The sequence below is a fragment of the Eublepharis macularius genome, chromosome 1, assembly GCF_028583425.1.
Source record: "Eublepharis macularius isolate TG4126 chromosome 1, MPM_Emac_v1.0, whole genome shotgun sequence".
NCBI lineage: Eukaryota > Metazoa > Chordata > Lepidosauria > Squamata > Eublepharidae > Eublepharis > Eublepharis macularius.
The window spans coordinates 23,890,322-23,909,768 of NC_072790.1; the positions used below are offsets into that span (position 1 = coordinate 23,890,322).

At 44.3% G+C, this 19,447-nt stretch overlaps 1 protein-coding gene across 1 annotated transcript in view; it reads left to right on the top strand.

The window, feature by feature from the left end:
• The window catches only part of RHAG (Rh associated glycoprotein), a 31,003-nt gene extending 15,544 nt beyond the window's left edge, over positions 1–15,459 (top strand). Inside the window, exons 4-10 of the mRNA XM_054980100.1 lie at positions 546–693; positions 3,440–3,603; positions 4,630–4,767; positions 8,937–9,055; positions 10,300–10,373; positions 10,892–10,965; positions 15,317–15,459. Coding sequence (XP_054836075.1) covers positions 546–693; positions 3,440–3,603; positions 4,630–4,767; positions 8,937–9,055; positions 10,300–10,373; positions 10,892–10,965; positions 15,317–15,388 — 789 coding nt within the window. The 3' untranslated portion in view covers positions 15,389–15,459. The remainder of the gene's footprint in view (positions 1–545; positions 694–3,439; positions 3,604–4,629; positions 4,768–8,936; positions 9,056–10,299; positions 10,374–10,891; positions 10,966–15,316) is intronic.
• The last annotated feature ends 3,988 nt before the right edge of the window (positions 15,460–19,447 follow it).

Here is a 19,447-nt window from a genome sequence, read left to right on the forward strand (position 1 = left end):
GCGCGAGTTTTGCGCGACCTCGTACAAAACTCGCGCGAGACAACGCGATATTTCGTGTTTTCCGCGCAATGACGCGCGACGTTTCGGGATGCGGAGGGCCGTCTGGAATCGGCCCTGGCTGACAATAAAATGAAAACAAAGAAAATCATTTTTAAAACATTACAAGCAACCCACATAAACAAAGATAAAATATACTTCTTCGTGAAACTACAGAACCTATAGAAAAGGCCCTCTTAAAAGTTTGATCTTGCGTACTAATTTCTCAGTCATATTCTGAAAATGGCTATACTTGTGGCTGTGAGCCAAAGAAACAGAGACCTATAGATGTCTTCAAAGGAAAGATAGTCAACAGAGATTCTGTAATGTATAATCTGTTTTTAAAAGCCAGTGCCATTGAAAGAGAGAGAGCTTTTCCTGGGCTGCTAGCTCTTTAATCCTGAGCAGAATTTGCTTCTCCGTTGCCCTAAAACTGGCATCCTTCATGCCTGCACCTTTTGTGCAGGAAGTCACAACAGACTGACAAAGCGAATTGTGTCATATTGCAGGCTGCTGATACCGGAGCATCCATGACCATCCATGTTTTTGGAGCCTACTTTGGTCTGGCTGTCTCCAGACTCTTATACCGCCCAGGTTTGAAAAACGGGCATGAAAACGAAGGTTCCGCCTACCACTCAGACATGTTTGCTATGATTGGTAAGTCAGAGGCCTGTTGTCTGTTCTGGGTGGGTCTGTGTTGATGACAGCACTTCTAAGGGAAGCTCCAGGTTAGGAAATTTCTGGAGACTGGGAGGTAGAGCTTGGGGAGGGGAGGGTTTGGGGAAGGGAGAGACCCTAGTGGGATATAATGCCATAGATTCCACCCTCCAGTGGAGCCATTTTCTCCAGGGGAGCTGATCTCTTCAGTCTGGAGATCAGTTGTAATTCTGGGTGATAGAAACATAGGGCTGAAAGGAGACCCAAGGATCATCTAGTTCAACCCCTGCACAATACAAGAAATTCACAACTCTCCCTCCCCACCCCCACATCCCAAATAACCCCCTGCTCACTTCCTAGAAGGCAACCTCCAAGATCCCTGAACAATCTGATCTGGAGGAAAATTCCACCCTGACCCTAATTTGGCAATCAGCATTACCCTGAGCACGTAAGAAAGGGTCGTGAAAGCTGAGCGTTGGCTCATCCCTTCCCGCCCTCTCTCACAATCTGCCTACGTTCATATTGAGTCATAGAATCAGTTTTGCTGATAGATGGCCACCTAGCCTCTGCTTAAATACCTCCAAAGGAGAGGCCATTGCCTCACAGTTCACTGAGGAACCACTAACCATCAGAAAGATCTTCCTGATGTTTAGCTGAAAACTCTTTTGGTTTAAGCTATTGGCTGTCGAGCAACAGACAACAGCTCCACTCTGTCCTCTGTGTGACAGCCATTCAAATACCTCAGTCGTCTCCTCTCCATGCTAGATGTACCCAACTCCTTCAACCTTTTCTCATAGAACTTGGTCTCCAGACCCCTCACCATCTTTGGAGCCCTCCCTTGGAAATGTTTCTGCCTGGAGGTTATCTACACTACATGAAGATCACACATTTTTGAAGGCACTAGGATCAAATAGCAAAACTGAGTAGAAAGGTTATATTCCCTTATGTGCATAACCCTAAGAGCCAAGCTACAAACGACGCCTTACACAGGTTGGACACTTGTCAGCTTCCCTCAAGTTTTGATGAGAAATGTAGGCGTCCTGGTTTTACAGCTTGGCTCTCCATTACAGCTGCAAGACCAGAATGCCTACATTTCCCATCAGAACTTGAGGGAAGCTGATAAGTGTCCAACCTGTGTCAGGTGTCACTTGTAGCTTGGCTCTTAGTCTAAGCGAGGCTGCATGATCTTTTCCCTTTGGCATTTTTTTAGATGGGCTGAGATGATGATCTTTGTCTCTTTTGTGTGAGCCCTTAGTAAGTCTGACCCAGATTAATTACTTTTTCATGCAGGATTTGAGTCCAGTGGCACCAGAAAGAACAATAAAATTTTCTGCTTTTGAGAGTCAGAGCTCCCTTCTTCAGACATGAGAAGGAATGGAGATCCCTGAGCCTTTATATCCCAGTGAAATGTGGGTGGAGTGTTACAAGGGAGGGCATCAGGATATAAAGGTACGATGTAATGGGATATAAAGGCTCAGGGATCTGCATTCCTACTCATCTCCAGAGAAGGGAACTGTGCCTCTCAAAGGCTTACACTCTGAAAATCTTGTTGGTTGTGAACTTTTGACCCATTAAATCTATTGTTAACAGTTAGGGACACTCCTTCTATTTTGGGAGTGTCCAGGGCTTTTTTTTCTGGGAAAAGAGGTGGTGGAACTCAGTAGTGGAACTCAGGACCGCACAATGAGGTCACTTTGGGTCAGCTGGAACAAGGGGGAGTTTTTAAAAGTTTAAATTGCCCTCAGCAAAAATGGTCACATGGCCGGTGGCCCCACCCCCTGATCTCCAGACAGAGAGGAGTTGAGATTGCCCTCCGCACCAAGTGGCGCGGAGGGCCATCTAAACTCTCCTCTGTCTGGAGATCAGGGGGTGGGGCCACTGGCCATGTGACCATTTTCAAGAGGATCCAGAACTCCATTCCACCGTGCTCCCACTGAAAAAAAGCCCCGTTGGTCTCTAAGATACCACTGGACTCAAATCCTGCTCTTCTACTGCAGACCAACAGGACTACCCGCCTAACTACTTTTTCATGCGTTGATGATGAATTTAAGATAAACAGTAGTGAATCACATGCTGCTTTTAAAGTTAATAGGGCTTTTAACATTTTAAAACTACCCAGTCAGTGTTTACATCATTAACAACCATTCATTTGAAAATGAAGTGACAGATACTTCTCACACACTGAATAATGCACTTTCAATCCACTTTCAGTGCTCTTTGCAACTGGATTTTACGATACGAAATGGAAAATCCACTTGCAAACAATTGCTAAAGTGCATTGAAAGCAGACACAGTATATTACTCAGTGTATGTGAAAGTAAGGGGATGTGATCATATGGCAAGGTGTGCAGTAACAGTGGTTTGGATAATAATATAACAGTAATAGTTGTACTAACTCTTGCCACTATTAAAGAGCCAGTATAGTGTAATGGTTAGAGTGAGCCGTGAAACAGCCACGACCAGGGCTTTTTTTTCTGGGAAAAGAGGTGGTGGAACTCAGTGGATTGCCCTCAGAGAAAATGGTCACATGGCTGGTGGCCCTGCCCCGATCTCCAGAAAGAGGAGAGTTTAGATTGCCCTCTGCGCCGCCAAGTATCCCGCCCCCAAAAACCTGGGGGCATATTCAAGCCACGTGAAACAATGAATTCCCGCTCCAGCTCAGTCCAGCATTAGTAGAATGTAAAATCCCTGTCCTTTGAAAATGCACTGAGTCTGTAACAGGCTGTGCTTTTTAATATTTTTACAGGTACCCTGTTCCTTTGGCTTTTTTGGCCCACTTTTAATTCAGCAATCGCAGCACCAGAAGACCAGCACAGAGCAATCATGAACACGTACTTCTCTTTGGCAGCGTGCACGCTCACCGCTTTTGCCTTCTCGAGCCTGGTCGAAAAGAGAGGCAAACTGGACATGGTAAGCATTCTCTGGAACTCCTGTGGGTCCCTCACTGTGCCATCCTTGGAGGAGTTACTCCAGTCTAAGCCCATTGCAAATCAGTGAGCTTAGACTGGAGTAACTCTGCATAGGAACACACTACAAATATGTTTGTCCATGAGAATCAACTGGGGCTGAGTAGAGTTTTTCAGAAGTTCAGGATGCTACCTTTGTTTCCTGCAAGGAGCTTAGGAGCCATATGTGGTTCTTTCCCCTTCTCTATTTTATCCTCACAACCACCCTTTGGGATAGGCGATGCTGTAAAAGAACAACTGGATCAAGCTCACCCAGTGAGCTTCTACGGCAGATCTAAAGCAGGGTCTCCCAGATCCTAATCCAATTCTCTAACCAATACACCACACAGGTCCTTCACTGGTGCATCCCCAACTCTAGCAGTTACCATATGCCCTATCCTTGTCCATATTCAACCTGTCTAAAGCTCCAACTTCAAGCCAGTCCCTTCCAATGCAAAGAATGTCAAATAGCCAAGCAATCAATATTGGAGTAGACAGACCATCACCAATAAAAGGCAAGCAAGACTGGTAGCACCTTTAGGGTATCTAACGAGGGGAGCTGGACTCTTGAAAACTTATACCCTGAAAATCTTGTTGGTCTTTAAGGTGCCACTGGGCTCACATCCTGCTGTTCTACTGCAGATCAACACGGCTGACCACCTGAGAATGAATGGCAAATTATTGAGCAAACATAGCTCAGCGGCAGAGCGCTTGCTTTGTACAATTAAGGTCCTCGGTTGCATCCCAGTCAATGGATATAGAACAGTTATGGTAGGAAAGGAAGTTCACTTGAAATCCTGAAGAGCTGTTGATCGGTGTTGCTTCCCTATGTTCCCTTTTTCCCAGGATGCTAAGCCGAGCCCTAATGCCATTTTTACAAATTAACTTCCAGTCCCACTTTAAATGCTGCATTAGGTAATTACAGGCAAGCCATTCAGTCTCTTGGTGCTTCTGATCTTTATTTCACCGTCAATGTTTCTATTGCATCCAGGTGCACATTCAAAATGCTACCTTAGCAGGAGGAGTTGCTGTGGGTTCTTGCGCCGATTTGGAAATCCAGCCCTTCGGAGCTATGTTGATCGGCTGCATTGCTGGAATCATCTCAGTCCTTGGATTCAAATATTTAACTGTGAGTTTTTGCTTTTTAGAAATGGTAATCTAAATGAATCTCAGCTTGGGGGCTATTCTGATATCACTCTGATATCACAGTTGTACCTTACTTTGTTTCAGAGGGTTTTCCCCCTTTAGGAGGAAGAGGCTGGGAAGGAATGAGAGAGGTTTTGTGGACTAGGAACAACGTAATTAGATAGATGAAAGCCTCCTCTGTGGGCAGACTCACAAACAGAGAAGTCTGGAAGATAGGGTTGTGCATCAGAAATTAATAAAAAGTCAGACCGTTTAGATCATTAATAAAACAAATCCAATTGCTAACTGGTGATCTCCTCAAAACTTCAGAAATATTCAAGCATCTTTTTGTCTGCCATTCACAATTACAACAAAAAGAAAAACCCTACTTGTGGCACTGCACTAATGCTCAGGATCTAACTCCCATGCCCACCATTAATGTCATGTGACTCCGAAAACTGCCTAGGCTTACTTCAAACTTGGAGGTTTACTGGCGAACCAAAAGGCGCCTAAGCTGTCGGATGGCAGCCAATGGATGTGAGGCAAGCCCCTTAACTTTCCACTCACCCATAACAGTAAGTTCGATCCCGGTGGAAGCCGGGTTCAGGCAGCAGGCCCAAGGCTGACTCAGCCCTCCATCCCTCCAAGGTGGGCAAAATGAGCACCCAGCCCCTTGGGGTCAAAGTTCAGAAAACCGGGGAAGGCAATGGCAATCCACCCCACACAAAGTCTGCCAAGAAAATGTCGCAACACAACATCCCCCCATGGGTCAGCAATGACTCGGTGCTTGCACAGGGGACCACCCTTACCTTTTTAAATAATAATAATAATTTATATACCACCCATCAGGATGACTTAACACCCACTCAGCATGCCATTATTATCCCCACACAACAAACACCCTGTGAGATGGGTGGGGCTGAGAGAGCTCTCAAAAGCTGTGACTGACCCAAGATCACCTAGTTGGTTTCAAGCGGAGGAGTGGGGAATCAAACCCGGTTCTCCAGATTTAAGTCACATGCTCTTAACCACTACACCAAACTGGCTCTCACACCAAACTGGCTTACCGAAACTGTGGGAGAGATCTATCAGCTCAGGCAGAACTCCTACAGACCAACTGGTACCCCAGCCTACAGACTGCTGGCCACTTGATCATAAGTTCACCAGATGCTGGGGGTGATCTACCCGGTTGCCAAGCAACAATAGCCCTCCCTGGAGGCATAGCTCAGAGGAAATCCGAGGGACAAGCTGCACCATTCCATCTGCAGGCAATACTGGGCACTGCCTTAAAACCGAAACGCCGGTACCAGTCTCCAGAACCTATCAGGACCCATCTCAAAATCCTATGCCACTTGGATGAGAGAGGGTTAGGTATGGGCACCACTGCCTAATTGTATACATGAAGTGGGTTGAGGGGTTATCTAGTTCCCTCCCCACAATCCAACTGCCACGAGGACTGGAAAATTCCAATCATATATGATTTATAGTTAGACTCCCGTACTGACTGGTAAATGGGCCACTTTTCAGCCTACCAGTCCCCTGAACTAAACCCAGAAGCCACTGGGCCCCAAGACAGCGGAAACCCCAAGGGAACACCACTTCTAGGTGCCAACCCAGAAGCAGCATAGACTTCAAGCAAACTCCTCTTGTAGGTGCCAACAACTCGGAGACAAAGCTTGGTGCCCCGCCAGTTGCTGGAGCTCCCATAAAGGCTGGCCAGCAGCCGACTGGCCCAGGTGCAGTAAACCTTCTTAAGTCTCATTTACATGTCTCCCTCCTCAGGTCCACCTCATCCTTCTCCTCCACTTCCTGAAGAGGAAAGTTAACCCCCAACATGCTGCTCCCTTTATGGTTGTCCCTTTAGGACTGAGTCAAGTAACAACCCAATGGCTCAACTGCGAAACTTGAAGGCCAGACCCAAGACGATACAACTCAGGAGTCTGAACATGGGAGTCAGGAGACTGTTGCCTGACCCCCCCCCCCAGAGCCCCCACAGCCAAGCACTAGGGGCCAGTGGACTTACCTACCTTGTCAATTATCCACTGTCACCTCAACCTGACTGGATTACAGCAGCCCAGGCCAGATCCGCTACCAGCTGTTAATCTAGTAGAAAGATCAGATCACATCTTAGACTTCAGTGCCCTGCGTGATACCATTGCAGATTTCAGCAGATGCCATAACACAGCATGTCATTAGGTGGCCTGAGTGACAAAACCTAAAAAACAGCTCTTTAGGCCCACCAAGGCTGCAAAATTGAGCAGGGAAAAAGAAGGAGGTGTTTAACCAGTCACCACTCTGGGACTGTATATCCTTGCTACACCAGTAGAAATAAAGTGTGCAGCAAACCACCCTTCAGATGACTGCAAGCCCCCCACCCCACCCCACCCCACCCCAGCCTCAGCCAGGCCGTCACTGCTGCTGCTGCTGCTGTAAGTACACTCTCCAAATAAAGTGAAAACAGGGAGGCCTCTACAGGCAACACAGTGTTTGGGCTGCCATTTTGGGGGTGCTGTGTCCCTATTGGGCTGTAGAGGCCTCTAGGGAAGCCTAGATAGGCAGGAGGCCTACAGGGGCTGGGCCTAACCCTGCTTCAGCCCTCCTGACTGAAAGACACTGATAGCCCAGTATTTCCCTCCTCCCCTTGGACACTTCATCATCCTCAAAGGAAGAGTCTGCAGGGCCGCTTTGCAGGAGGCCTATTTTCTGCCTGCTTGCCCTTTTTGGGTGGCATGATGGAAATGTACAGTAATGCAATGTACTATAAAATAACTGCTTTTAGAGCTTCAAAGCCCAATAGGGACACAGCACCCCCAAAATGGCAGCCCAAACACTGTGTTACCTGTAGAGGCCTCTATAAAATGGCCACCAGTGCAAGCTAAGCAGGCCACTATGAGACACACTCAAAATGGTCACTGCCAGCACAGGATAATCTGCAAAAAGCCCACAAAATGGCCACTACTGCCAGAAAGCAAAAGGCAAATCAGGCCACACAAAGCCCACAAACAAAATGGCCACCCCTGGTGCTATGCATATTATAGATGCCTTCACAACTTGGCCACCATTGCCAGGAAGCTAAGCAGAGGTGGCACTCTCAAAATGGCCACCCTACCACATGATAAGCTGCAAAAGCCCCACTAAAATGGCTGCTACTGCCAGTAAGCAGGAGGCAAATCAGGCCACACAAAGCCCACACTCAAAATGGCCACCTCCCAGAGCTCTGCATATTGTAGATGCCTTCACAACATGGCCGCTACTGCCAGGAGGCTAAGCAGGCCACTGGGTGCCACTCTCAAAATGGCTGCACCCCACTGAATAAACTACCAAGCCCTCCCACAAAATGGCCCCTGCTGCCTGAAGTCCTTAGGCCAAGTTATTGCTGCTGGCAATACTCCCTCCCAAGTAAGTGTAACGGCAGGGGAGGGGAAAGCCCAGACCGGGGGGGGGAGGGGGGCTACTAGCATCCACTCTGCTAGGCCAGTAGTAATAAAGTATGAATTAATCCTCCCTTCAGATGGCTGCATCTCACCCCTGTGGCCTACAGCAAAGCCTGTTGCTGCTGCTAGAAGTCCTCTCTCCCAATAAAGTAAAAAGCGGGGGGGGAGAGGGGAGAGGAGCCTAGGTAGGCCGGAGGCCTGCAAGGGCTGGTATCACCCTGCTTCAGCCCTCCTGACTGACAGACAACAGGCCCCAAATGTAAGTAAGAAAAAGCCTCTGCCAAACCACTGAGCCTGGCGCTGGGCCCTGGCTCTCCTCCTGGAGTCTGAAGGGAGCAAGCAGGGGAATCTCACCACTTCTCCCAGGCAGCTATCCCTGCATAACCAGGAGGGCCTTTGGTAAAACAGCCTCCGAGGAGCTTGGCTGAGAGAGCTTTAGGTGGGCTCTGCTCAGGCCGGGCGACTCTTCCCAACTGCGGCTGGGCAGGGCGGAGCAGCCTCCCAAGGCCCTTGTCTCTGCCCTCCCAGCCAAACCCTGGAGTGAAAGGAAGGGGTGGTGCTGCCTGCCTCCTTCCAGGGCGGCACCTAATGGCCCCCAGCTTTAGCAGCGTAGCTGCATGCCGGGAAAGGGCCATATTGCAGCCTGTACTTTGTTTCTTCAGATATCTATTTTAAAACCTTTTTAATTATCTCTTAATGGAAAGGCACCATGCAGATAATCGCATTTCTTTCCTTTCAGCCACTTATTGCCACATTCCTGAGAATTCAAGACACCTGTGGCGTCCACAATCTGCATGGTTTACCTGGCATTCTTGGGGGTATTGCAAGCATTATTGCTGCTGCTGTACAAGTTAACAGGTTATTTTGTTTAACCATACAATATCTTATAGTTTTTAATCTATTGGTGAAACAATATTTTAACAATATTCTTTGTTATCCATCCATCCACGAATGAAAAGTATTTGTTTTTGCTTTCTCTGTTGGAATGCCTGTTCTTTCTTTAGTCCAGTCCTAACATCTGTCTCACAACTGCAGCAGAAGAATATAAACACTGTGTTGACAATAGGAGCTGGCTCCAACCCCGTCTCAGCATATAACTACTACCATTGTGCTTCTTCAAGGGATCTACTGAAACCCATATAGGACACTTCTATAATATGTGGGAGGCGGGTTACTAGGCTGGTGAGGACCCCTATCCAGCTTTCTCTTTTTCTCTATGTTTAGGCTGACTTGGCCCCTCGGAGATCCCATAGCTTCAGGTTTTCAACAAGAAATGATGTCATTGGGGCCTCCGGAGTGTATTTGTGCCATTTTGCTGCATGCTCCAATGGCTCCTGGCCTGCATTCCCCATCTTTTCCCCCCTGCCAGCCAGTGAACAGGGGCAGCAAGTGAAAAATGGGTGTGAGGGATGCCCCACCCACAGCAGGAGGCAGGCAACCCTAATCAGAGTTGGTGGGCCTGACCATCAAACATGACTATAAAGTTTCACAAATGAAACTTTGAGAATAGGGGTTAAAGAATTGTGAACATTTTGCATGGTTTTGTCAATTGCCTGGGGTAAGATAAAACTCAACTGTCCACTATTCAGAGGTCCAAGATGGTTCCTCTTTAGAATTCTCTGTCAGTCAGGAAATTATCATTGGACTGAAATGAATGCTTGATGCAAAGTTCCAGCATCTTTATTTCCTCCCATTGGAGAGAAAATCATTGACCACTGGATCACCACAGAGGCAAGGAAAGCTGTGTACAAGTTGGGCTTTTTCCCTTGACGTCCCCTTACCAGATCCCTTTACAGGAAATTACAGAGAAGGAATTGTTAGCTTCCTTCTTCCTGTGACCAATCAAGGAAAGAGGCAGTCAGTGAGCTCATGAAGGCCAGGAGAGAACCGCATATCTCTGGCGTCAAATGGACTGATCATAGCCATGTATTGGGACAATCACAGATCTGGAAAAACATATTGTTACAGGGCCTATTTTATATACACTGAAAGATGTTTTGTATGTTGTCGTGTAAGAAAAATTGCGCATATAATTTCATGTCGTTCCCATATTGTTCCTGTGAAAGTGATACGATGTGTTATTTTATTTCATCATATTTTAGAATATCACCTGGTATGCAGGCTGCTGCTTTAGGATGCTCCATCGGGATCGCTTTGGTAGGAGGAGCATTCACAGGTCAGTAAACGAAAGCCCTCTGAATGTAGTCTTAGAAATGTGCCTGTATCTGCGCAAAACGTTTTGTGAAAATACAAACTCTTGGGTAGAGTAATATATATTTAAAATCAAGAAGGTAGATAGTACTTGTATCTCATTTGGGATCTGGACATCACTTCCCATTTTTTCCAGATTGCATAAGAATATACAAAGCTTCCATATAAATTAATTTTAAGTTTAAATTAAAAAGAAAATAATTTATTAATGAATGAAAGGTTGAGCTGCTGAAATCCATGTAGCATTTTATTTTATTTTTTATTTTTTTAAAACAGACTGTTTTGATGAGGGCAATTTTTGAAGCAGCCATTTTGTGGCTGGTCACATCTGAGGCAGCCATTTTGTGGCTGTGCCAATCACACTCTGTCAAAAGTCCAAAGATGCCCACAGGCTCAAAAATGTTGGGGACTCTGATATATAGAAACTGCTACAAAGAACTGCCCATTAACAATCTATTGCTGTTTTCTTCTCCCACGATGCAGGATTGATTCTGAGCTTGCCTTTCCTGGGACAGCCCCCGGATCAGTTGTGTTATGACGACTCGGTGTATTGGGAGGTAGGATACAATTGTGCAGCAGAGAACTTTTCCTTCAAGCTAACCAGGGTTTGTAGCGCAGCATGATGCCACATGCTGAAAAGTAGATGGCAGAGTTAGAAGCGTGGCCAGTGCCACTTTCTGCTTTTGATCCATCCATTGCAATTGAGAGAGCTTCTGCTTCCTTAACAGATGGATCCACTTCATAAGAGTCCTTTCCCAAATTACACCTTTCAAAATGGTAACCTTAGAAGAAGCAATGGGGCTCCTTTGTCTCAGAGCCAAACTACAAGTGACGCCTGACACAGGTTGGACACTTGTCAGCTTCCCTCAAGTTTTGATGGGAAATGTAGGCATCCTGGTCTTGCAGCTGTAATGCAGAGCCAAGCTGTAAAACCAGGACGCCTACATTTCCCATCAAAACTTGAGGGAAGCTGACAAGTGACCAACCTGTGTAAGGTGTCACTTGTAGCTTGGTTCTCAGAGTGCTGTCAGTCCTACAGGATTGTTGACAATTAGTGTAGAAATCAAATCACACTCAAAGTCAGTTTTACTTCTTTTTCAATTGAAGTTGGCTTAATTGGTGGGTTAACCATGAAAAGGCCATTTAGGGGAGGTTTTTTTTAACAATTTCACTTCTTTCAAGTGCATTCTCTATCACCCGCCTTGGCATCACATAGAACCTTCTCTTTCTGTCCCTGATCCTGCAAGCACACGTCCTTCTCTCTTTCTACGTCACTCCGTGGCTGGCTCCTCTCATCTGGTGCCCCCCTTCTATTGCTGTTTCCTCACCTCACTCGTCTCTCTCTGTCTTTTTAACCTACTTTCTCCATATCAAATACTGTGTTCTCTGAACCCCATCCACTACCTCCTCTCTTTTCTCCCATCCTACAGATCTCTCTGCATTCCATTTATTTGGTATCCATTTTCTTCATTCAGCCTCTCTCTCTCTTTCTCTCTCTCTCCCCCTCCTACATTAGGAAGGAATGGAAAAATAAGACATCATAGTAGAGTGATTTGGTCACATTTGGAATGATGTGTTCCGATTAGGTTCAGGGCTTTTTTTCAGCTGGAACGCGGTGGAACGGAGTTCCGGAACCTCTTGAAAATGGTCACATGGCCGGTGGCCCTGCCCCCTGATCTCCAGACAGAGGGGAGTTGAGACTGCCCTCCATGGAGGGCAATCTCAACTCCCCTCTGTCTGGAGATCAGGGGGCGGGGCCACCAGCCATGTGACCATTTTCTCCAAGGGCAACCCACTGAGTTCCACCACCTCTTTCCCCGGAAAAAAAGCCCTGATTATTATATTACTCTAATGTCTTTCTAAGAGTTTATCACAGCATGAACCAGGTTCTTTTAGATTTCCAGTTGAGAGATTGAGACAAAACACTGGCAAGCTGTTATTGAGATTTACACATTTGTCTTGGTTTTAAGCACAACTAACTCAAAGCAAAAATATCCGAAAGGTGGCATATGAACTGCTATACTCCCTCACCATTATTATCTGATGAAGATGCCCTCCAAGAGTTATTAAGTGTCCAGGGGAGAGGGAAACTTTAACATTTCTCAGTGGAACATTTGTCCCCCCCCTTTAAATGCTTTTTAGCCCCATTGGGGGCAAAATAAGTACCTATAAGTTTCCCCCCTGGAGAAGTAAGAGATGCAGGAGTAGCTTTTTCCAGAGGAAAAAAGGGAAGAGTTAACCTTTCCCTGCCTCCTCCTTGATCAAACAATTTATAAGCCTGCATTGAAATTAAACACAGAAAAAAGGTAATGTGAAGTCGAATCCTTAGGTAACACACAATTTCCTTTATGGTTTCTCCGTCTTTTGGAGAATACAGATTGGGTCCTGTGAAACAGAGTCACATGTGAGGGGCAAGATTTGAGATCAGTAGCCCTTTAAAGACTAAAAAGATCTCCAGGGTATACGCTTTTGAGAGTCAAAACTCACGTGTCATCTTTCAAGATTTAAGCTCCCTTCATCTGATGAAACTTGACTCTCAAAAGCTCATCATACCCTGGAAATCTTGCTGGTCTTTAAAGTGCTACTGGACTCAAATCTTGTTCCTCTACTGCAGGCCACCAAGGCTACCCACCTGAAACTAATCATATGTGAATTGCAGGTTAGCCTCAGTTTCTACATGCACAGTGCCTGATTTTCATGGCAACCGTGACACGTGTGGAGAAGAATCTTCCCCCTCCCACCTGTGCTGTTTTCCTACTCTGCAACAGTCTTGGGGTGCTCTGTTTTGCCCACTGAGGAAACCTCATGTGTACAGTTGTGGGTTTCCGCAACAGACCAAATATCCCCCCACCAGGCCATTTGAGTTCAGGAAAATGGTGTTTGTGTGCCTGTGGGGAGGGGGGCGAGTCGCCTTACATACTGCATTTACAATCCAAATTGGACACTGCACATTCAGGAACTGAGGAAAACTTGCAACTCATATGTGACTGTTACACTCAAGACGTAAGGCACAACCAAGAGTGAATAGATACTTTTCTCTCTCCTCAGACCCTCAAGTTCAAAGGCTAAATATAAAGTAACACATCCAAAGCTGTCTCTAATAAAAATGGCAAGAATAAGCTGCAGCATTCTTCTGTACTGTACTCTTTTGTGAAGTCTTGTTCTTGACACCAAATAGTTTGTTCCTGAACAAAGCAAGGCCGAATTCTCCTCAAGAACTCCTTTTACTTTTCTCCCTTTCTTATCTGTCATGTTGCTAGCTGCTGGCTGTTTCTCCAAGCATTGGTTCTATAAATGTCCTTTCTCTTTCCTTACTATTTGTGTGAAATAGACCTTCAGAGAGTTTTTGGCTACTTTTGAACCACAGTGCGTGTTCTATGACATAGAAACATAGAGACGCCAAGGGTCATCTAGTCCAACCCCCTGCACAATGCAGGAAATTCACAGCTCCCTCCCCCCACTCACTAACTGGAAGATCCCTGTTTCCCTGTTTCTCAGCTGTTAGCAAGTGTTATTTATTCCTTCCTAAAGATCCAATGAAACCTTTCTCACAGAGAGGTAGAAAATGGCCATAAAAATGGATTTGCGGATTTTTTCAAGGGATCTAAAAATGGTTAGGAAGAGAACTGCAGTTAACCCTACAGGTAGGGTTGTCAGTCTCCAGGTGGGTTTTGAGATCTCCTGGAATTACAACTGTTGGAGATCGGTTCCCCTGGAGAAAATAGCTGCTTTGGAGGGAGGAGTCTGTGGCATTATACCCATTGATGTCCCTCCCCTCCCCAAACCCCGACCTCCTCAGTCTCCATCCCCAAATCTCTAGGAATTTCCCAAAGCAGAGTTGACAATGTAACCGACAGACCTTTTGTCATGCAGAACAAAAGTTTCATCCAATGGGAAGCAGTGATCCGGGAGAGTTGGCAACAGGTGCACTAACAATGGGAGGAAAATGCTGGCATTATCGCCAATTTAATGGATAGAATTGATTCTGTATGGAGATGCTTTTTGAATGTGGCTTAGGAAGAAGCTTTGCGAAACGGAATGTTTCAGTTGCTAGCGCACCCGTTGCCAACTCTCCCGGATCACTGCTTCCTGTCGGATGAAACTTTTGTTTTCCATGACGGTTGTCTGCCTGCAAAAGAAAATAAGAAAAGGAATTATAACAGGAAATGGACTTTAGTGAAATGAACTGTGACACTTACCTGGTTTTGGAGCACTGGTTGATTGAATATTTGCGACTTGGGTATTAATTGATTGGATGTGAAGAATTTACAGTTATTAGACATAGGCCGTTTCCACATGGCTTACCTTTGCTCGGAACAACCCGGAACATTGTGCAAAAAATGCGGAAGATTGCATTTTCTCGCACGAGAAAACACAATCTTCCACGTTTTTTGCGCGACGTTCCGGGTCATTCTGAGTAAAGGTAAGCCGTGAGGAAATGGCCATAGTATAAGATTGCACTTTTTGCACCTTGCACTTTATAAAAATAGAAACATTAAAAATTAAATTAAAAATCATATTACTGCTAACTTCAGTATCTGTTAGGTCTCACAGGACTGTGGTCCCTGGTTGTTTACTGGTTTCTAGAGACCTCCCCTCTATTTTGTTTGTGGCTTTTGTCATGCAGACCAGGTGTGAAAAGATGCAAGGATCCAATGTACTGATGCTTATGCAGACACTGGAATTTGTAGGTTAAACATGAGAATTTGTCATAGTTGGCAGAGACAGACTCAGAACTGCTGACATGAACAGAATGCAGCTTTGTTTATTCTGTTACCAATTAAATGCATTGCCTCAGAGAGAGAGAGAAAAAGGTTATGTGTTGTAATGTAAACTCAAATACAGCGGGAGGAAAACAAATGAAATGTCATGGGCTCAAATGCATTTCTTGTCTGCATTTCCTTCTAGATTCCTGTAGAGGAGGAGCCAGAAAACAACAGTCACCAGGAACACCACAACAAACTCAGTTTGGATGCATAGAAAGGAACTTTCCCTCGTCTCTTTTGCCTGTGGTGTTTTCATCATTTTGTAGAAAAAATATCTTGACCAGATGTCGTTTTTCTGTCTGTTTTTCTGTTTATATAACTTACTGCAAAACTCCTAAAAAAAACCCCAAACACCTCAATGAAACATCATTGACAGGTTCTTCCGGACTGAAGACCACCAAGTTTCACTGAAGTATAAACCCTGCAGTTGCCATTTTGTTGTCAAAACATCACTCAGTTGTCCGTGGAAGGTCTGCTCTTCAAGTCCTTTTTCTTTACAAAATTACAAAAACGGGAGGCAGGCCAGGAAAATGGGTACAGCTGTGCTCATGTCTCCAGTCGATGATACCACTCCCACTGCAACCCAAAAGTGATGGCATTGTGCCAGGGCTAGCTGTTTAACACTCAGTCCAAAACATAGCATTTTCACTGTGTTTGGGGTCGAGGTTTAAAGAATTGGCCCTGATGCGACACCATTATTTCTGGTTGTGCTGGAAGTGACATCATTGCCTGGAGACATGGGCCAATTCCAGACGACTAACCTGAAGGCACTGCATGCCGCCATGTTCCGGATCGCGACGGGGAAAACGCGAAATATCGCGTTTTCTCGCACGAGTTTGGTGCGACGTCGCGCCAAACTCGCGCGAGAAAACTCGATATTTTGCGTTTTCCCTGTCACGATCCGGAACAAAGCGGCATGCAGTGCCTTCAGGTTAGTCGTCTGGAATCAGCCATGAACTTGCGCACTTGCATGCATGCACACCTTTTCCCACATGCCTAAGATGTGTGGGGAGGAGGGGTGTGTGTGTGTTGCCCTCAAGTCAGAGTTGACTTAGGGCGACCCCTGGTGGGGTTTTCATGGAAAGAGACTAACAAAGGTGGTTTGCCATTGCCTGCCTCTGCAACTCTGGTCTTCAGTGGCAGTCTCCTATCCAATTAACAACCAAGGCCGATCCTGCTTAGCTTCTGAGATCTGATGAGATCAGGCTCACCTAGGCTATATAGGGCAGGGCAGGGAGGAGGGGTTCTATGAAATAAATTACAGAAGTCATTCCAGAATCTCTGATTCATACCAGAATTTGGCGGAGCAGAATGGCATCCTTCTGAACTCTGCCGAAGCCAGTTTCACTACGTTGAAATGACCCAAAGATTTGGAAAGACCTTCCACAATGAGGGGAGAGGTCCAAACATCTGGAACATAGGAAGTGTGTTACAGGGCACTTTGAGGAGGCCCACTAACTACCAAGTTTCATTTCAATATTAGATTTTACAGTTAACATTTAATGTTTTCAAGTTGCATCAATTATTAACTTGGTAAGACACAAGTACTTTTCCTCTGATTTGGTCTAAATTTAACAGATTCCAAAATCACAAATACTGTTCATTTTAGTAAACAAACAGGACAAATGCACAGATCACTGATATTTTGTATGGGATTCAGATGGCTTTCCTCAAGGAAGTGTTTCTCTTTCAGAAATTAAAATGTTTGGTACGCACAGCACAATCATATTTGGCCCCAAAAATCTCTCTTCTTTTTTTTTAAAAAAATTTTTTTTATTGGAATTAGAAATATTTTGTCATTTATAACAATCAAATTACTTTAATATTCCAGTTCTAACCCCCTCCCTTCCCCCCCCCGTTTGTTGACTTCCAACAGTTTTCCAACCCTTTGTCTATTCTTCCCCTACTCATTTCAACTTATTTTGTCAATTAAACATATACTTTCACACTCTTCTAAGCTAGTCTATTATAACACAGTGCTAAGTCAATTTCCCTTCACTTATCAACTAACTAATACATTCCTGGCATGTTATTCAATAGTAATAATACTGGTAATATTCTCAATATCCTGTACTCTAACTTATTCATTCTAATGTCATCAATATGGGACAAACAATTTATCCCTCCCTATACATAACTTGAGTACTCATAAGTGATGAATACATTTATAAGTCAACCAATTTAACTTATACTCTATATGTTACTCTTTACTTCCTCTTTTATCTCTTATCTTTGTAACATAAAGTCAATCAATTTGACTCGTATTCTACACATTTCTAAATATACCTATAAACACAATATACATTCGACATAAGTCAATCAATTTGACCCATGTTCTGCACATTTCTAAATATCGCTATAACCAAAAATACCTTCAGCATAAGTCAATCAATTTAACCTATATTCTATATGCTACTTCTCATTCCCCCCCTTCTTGTATTCATGGATTTTAATTCTGTTAATTCTCAATTACACCCCTATCTGCCAGCAACATAATTAATTAATTAATTTCTATTCTTATATATCACATAATAACTATTACTTAATACTGTATAGAATAATCAAATAGAATAATTGCTTAGTAATTCTTCTTTAACTCTCCTCCCCCCGGTATAGTCACTTCTCTCTTCTTTTGTTTTTCTTCAATAATTTTCAAACTGCCACAGTTCTCCTCCCACCTCCCATTTTTTCACCAAATATTGTTTCAGCTTCTCCCAATCTGTGTTAAACTGTCCTGGATCAAGGTCTCTTAGTTTTCTTGTCAGTTTATCCATCTCCGCCATGTACAGCAATTTGTGAATCCAGTCCTCGATAGTTGGCACTTCTTGTACTTTCCACTTTTGCGCATACAAAAGTCTAGCCGCTGCTGTCATGTAAAAAAGCAATGTCCTATGTTGTGCTGGAATATCTTCCATTCCCAAGTTCAGTAGCAGGAGTTCTGGGTTCTTATTAACTTGAAACTGTAAAATCTCACTTATTACTCTTATTATTTCCCCCCAGTACTGCCTGACTACCTCACAAGTCCACCACATATGGTACAAAGATCCTTCATGCTTTTTACATTTCCAGCATTTATTAGACGTGTTCACATTCCCTAGCGCAATTTTCTTTGGTGTCAGGTACCAACGATAGATCATTTTATAGACATTCTCTTTAATGTTAGTGCATGTCGTAATCTTCAAAGTATTTTTCCACAAATATTCCCACGCCTCCATTGTTATTTCTTTATTAAAATTTATAGCCCACTTCACCATTTGCACCTTAACTACCTCTTCTTCAGTATACCATTTTAACAACACTTTATAGACCTTTGAAATTTCCTTTTTGTCTTCTTGTAAAATTACTTCCTCCAAGTCCGAGTTCTCCATTCTTATCCCTCCCTTGGCACAATCCGATTTATAAAGGTCTCTGAGCTGTCTATATTGAAACCAGTCATAATTTGGAGACAACTCTTCTTGTGTCTTTATTCTTAATTTAGAAAATTCTATTCGTGTTATCTCCTTATACGTTAAACACTGTTGTTCATTATCAACAGTTCTCGGATCTATCGCTTCATAAGGAACCACCCAGGAGGGAATTCCTTCTTGTAGGTAATCTCTGTACTTTTTCCATATTGTGAAGAGGCTTCTCCGAATGTAATGGTGTAAAAACATAGAGTCCGCTTTTACTTTATCATACCATAAGTATGCATGCCATCCAAATATTTTTTTGTATCCCTCTAAGGCCAGCAATTTGCGATTTTTAAGCATCATCCAGTCCTTCAGCCAAACCAAGCAGATTGCCTCATAGTAAAGTCTTAGGTTGGGCAGTTGCATTCCGCCTCTCTCTTTCGCGTCCTGTAACACTTTCATTTTCACTCGAGGCTTTTTGCCTGCCCAAACAAAGTCCGATATCTTTCTCTGCCATTTCTCAAACTGCTTGGAATCCCGAATAACTGGTATTGTCTGTAACAAAAACATCACTCTTGGCAGCACATTCATCTTGACTGCTGCAATTCTTCCCAACCATGACAAATTCAATCTATTCCATTTAATCAAGTCTCGCTCTATTTGAGTCCACAATTTCTCATAATTGTTCTTGAATAGATCTATATTCTTTGCAGTCAGTTCAATTCCCAAATATTTCACCTTATTTGTTACTTCACAGTCTGTTATTTCCATAAGTTGCTGTTGTTTTTGTTTAGTCATATTTTTACACAGTATCTTTGACTTCTTTTTGTTTACAAAAAAACCTGCCAAATCTCCAAATTCTGTGATTTTTTCTATTACCCTTG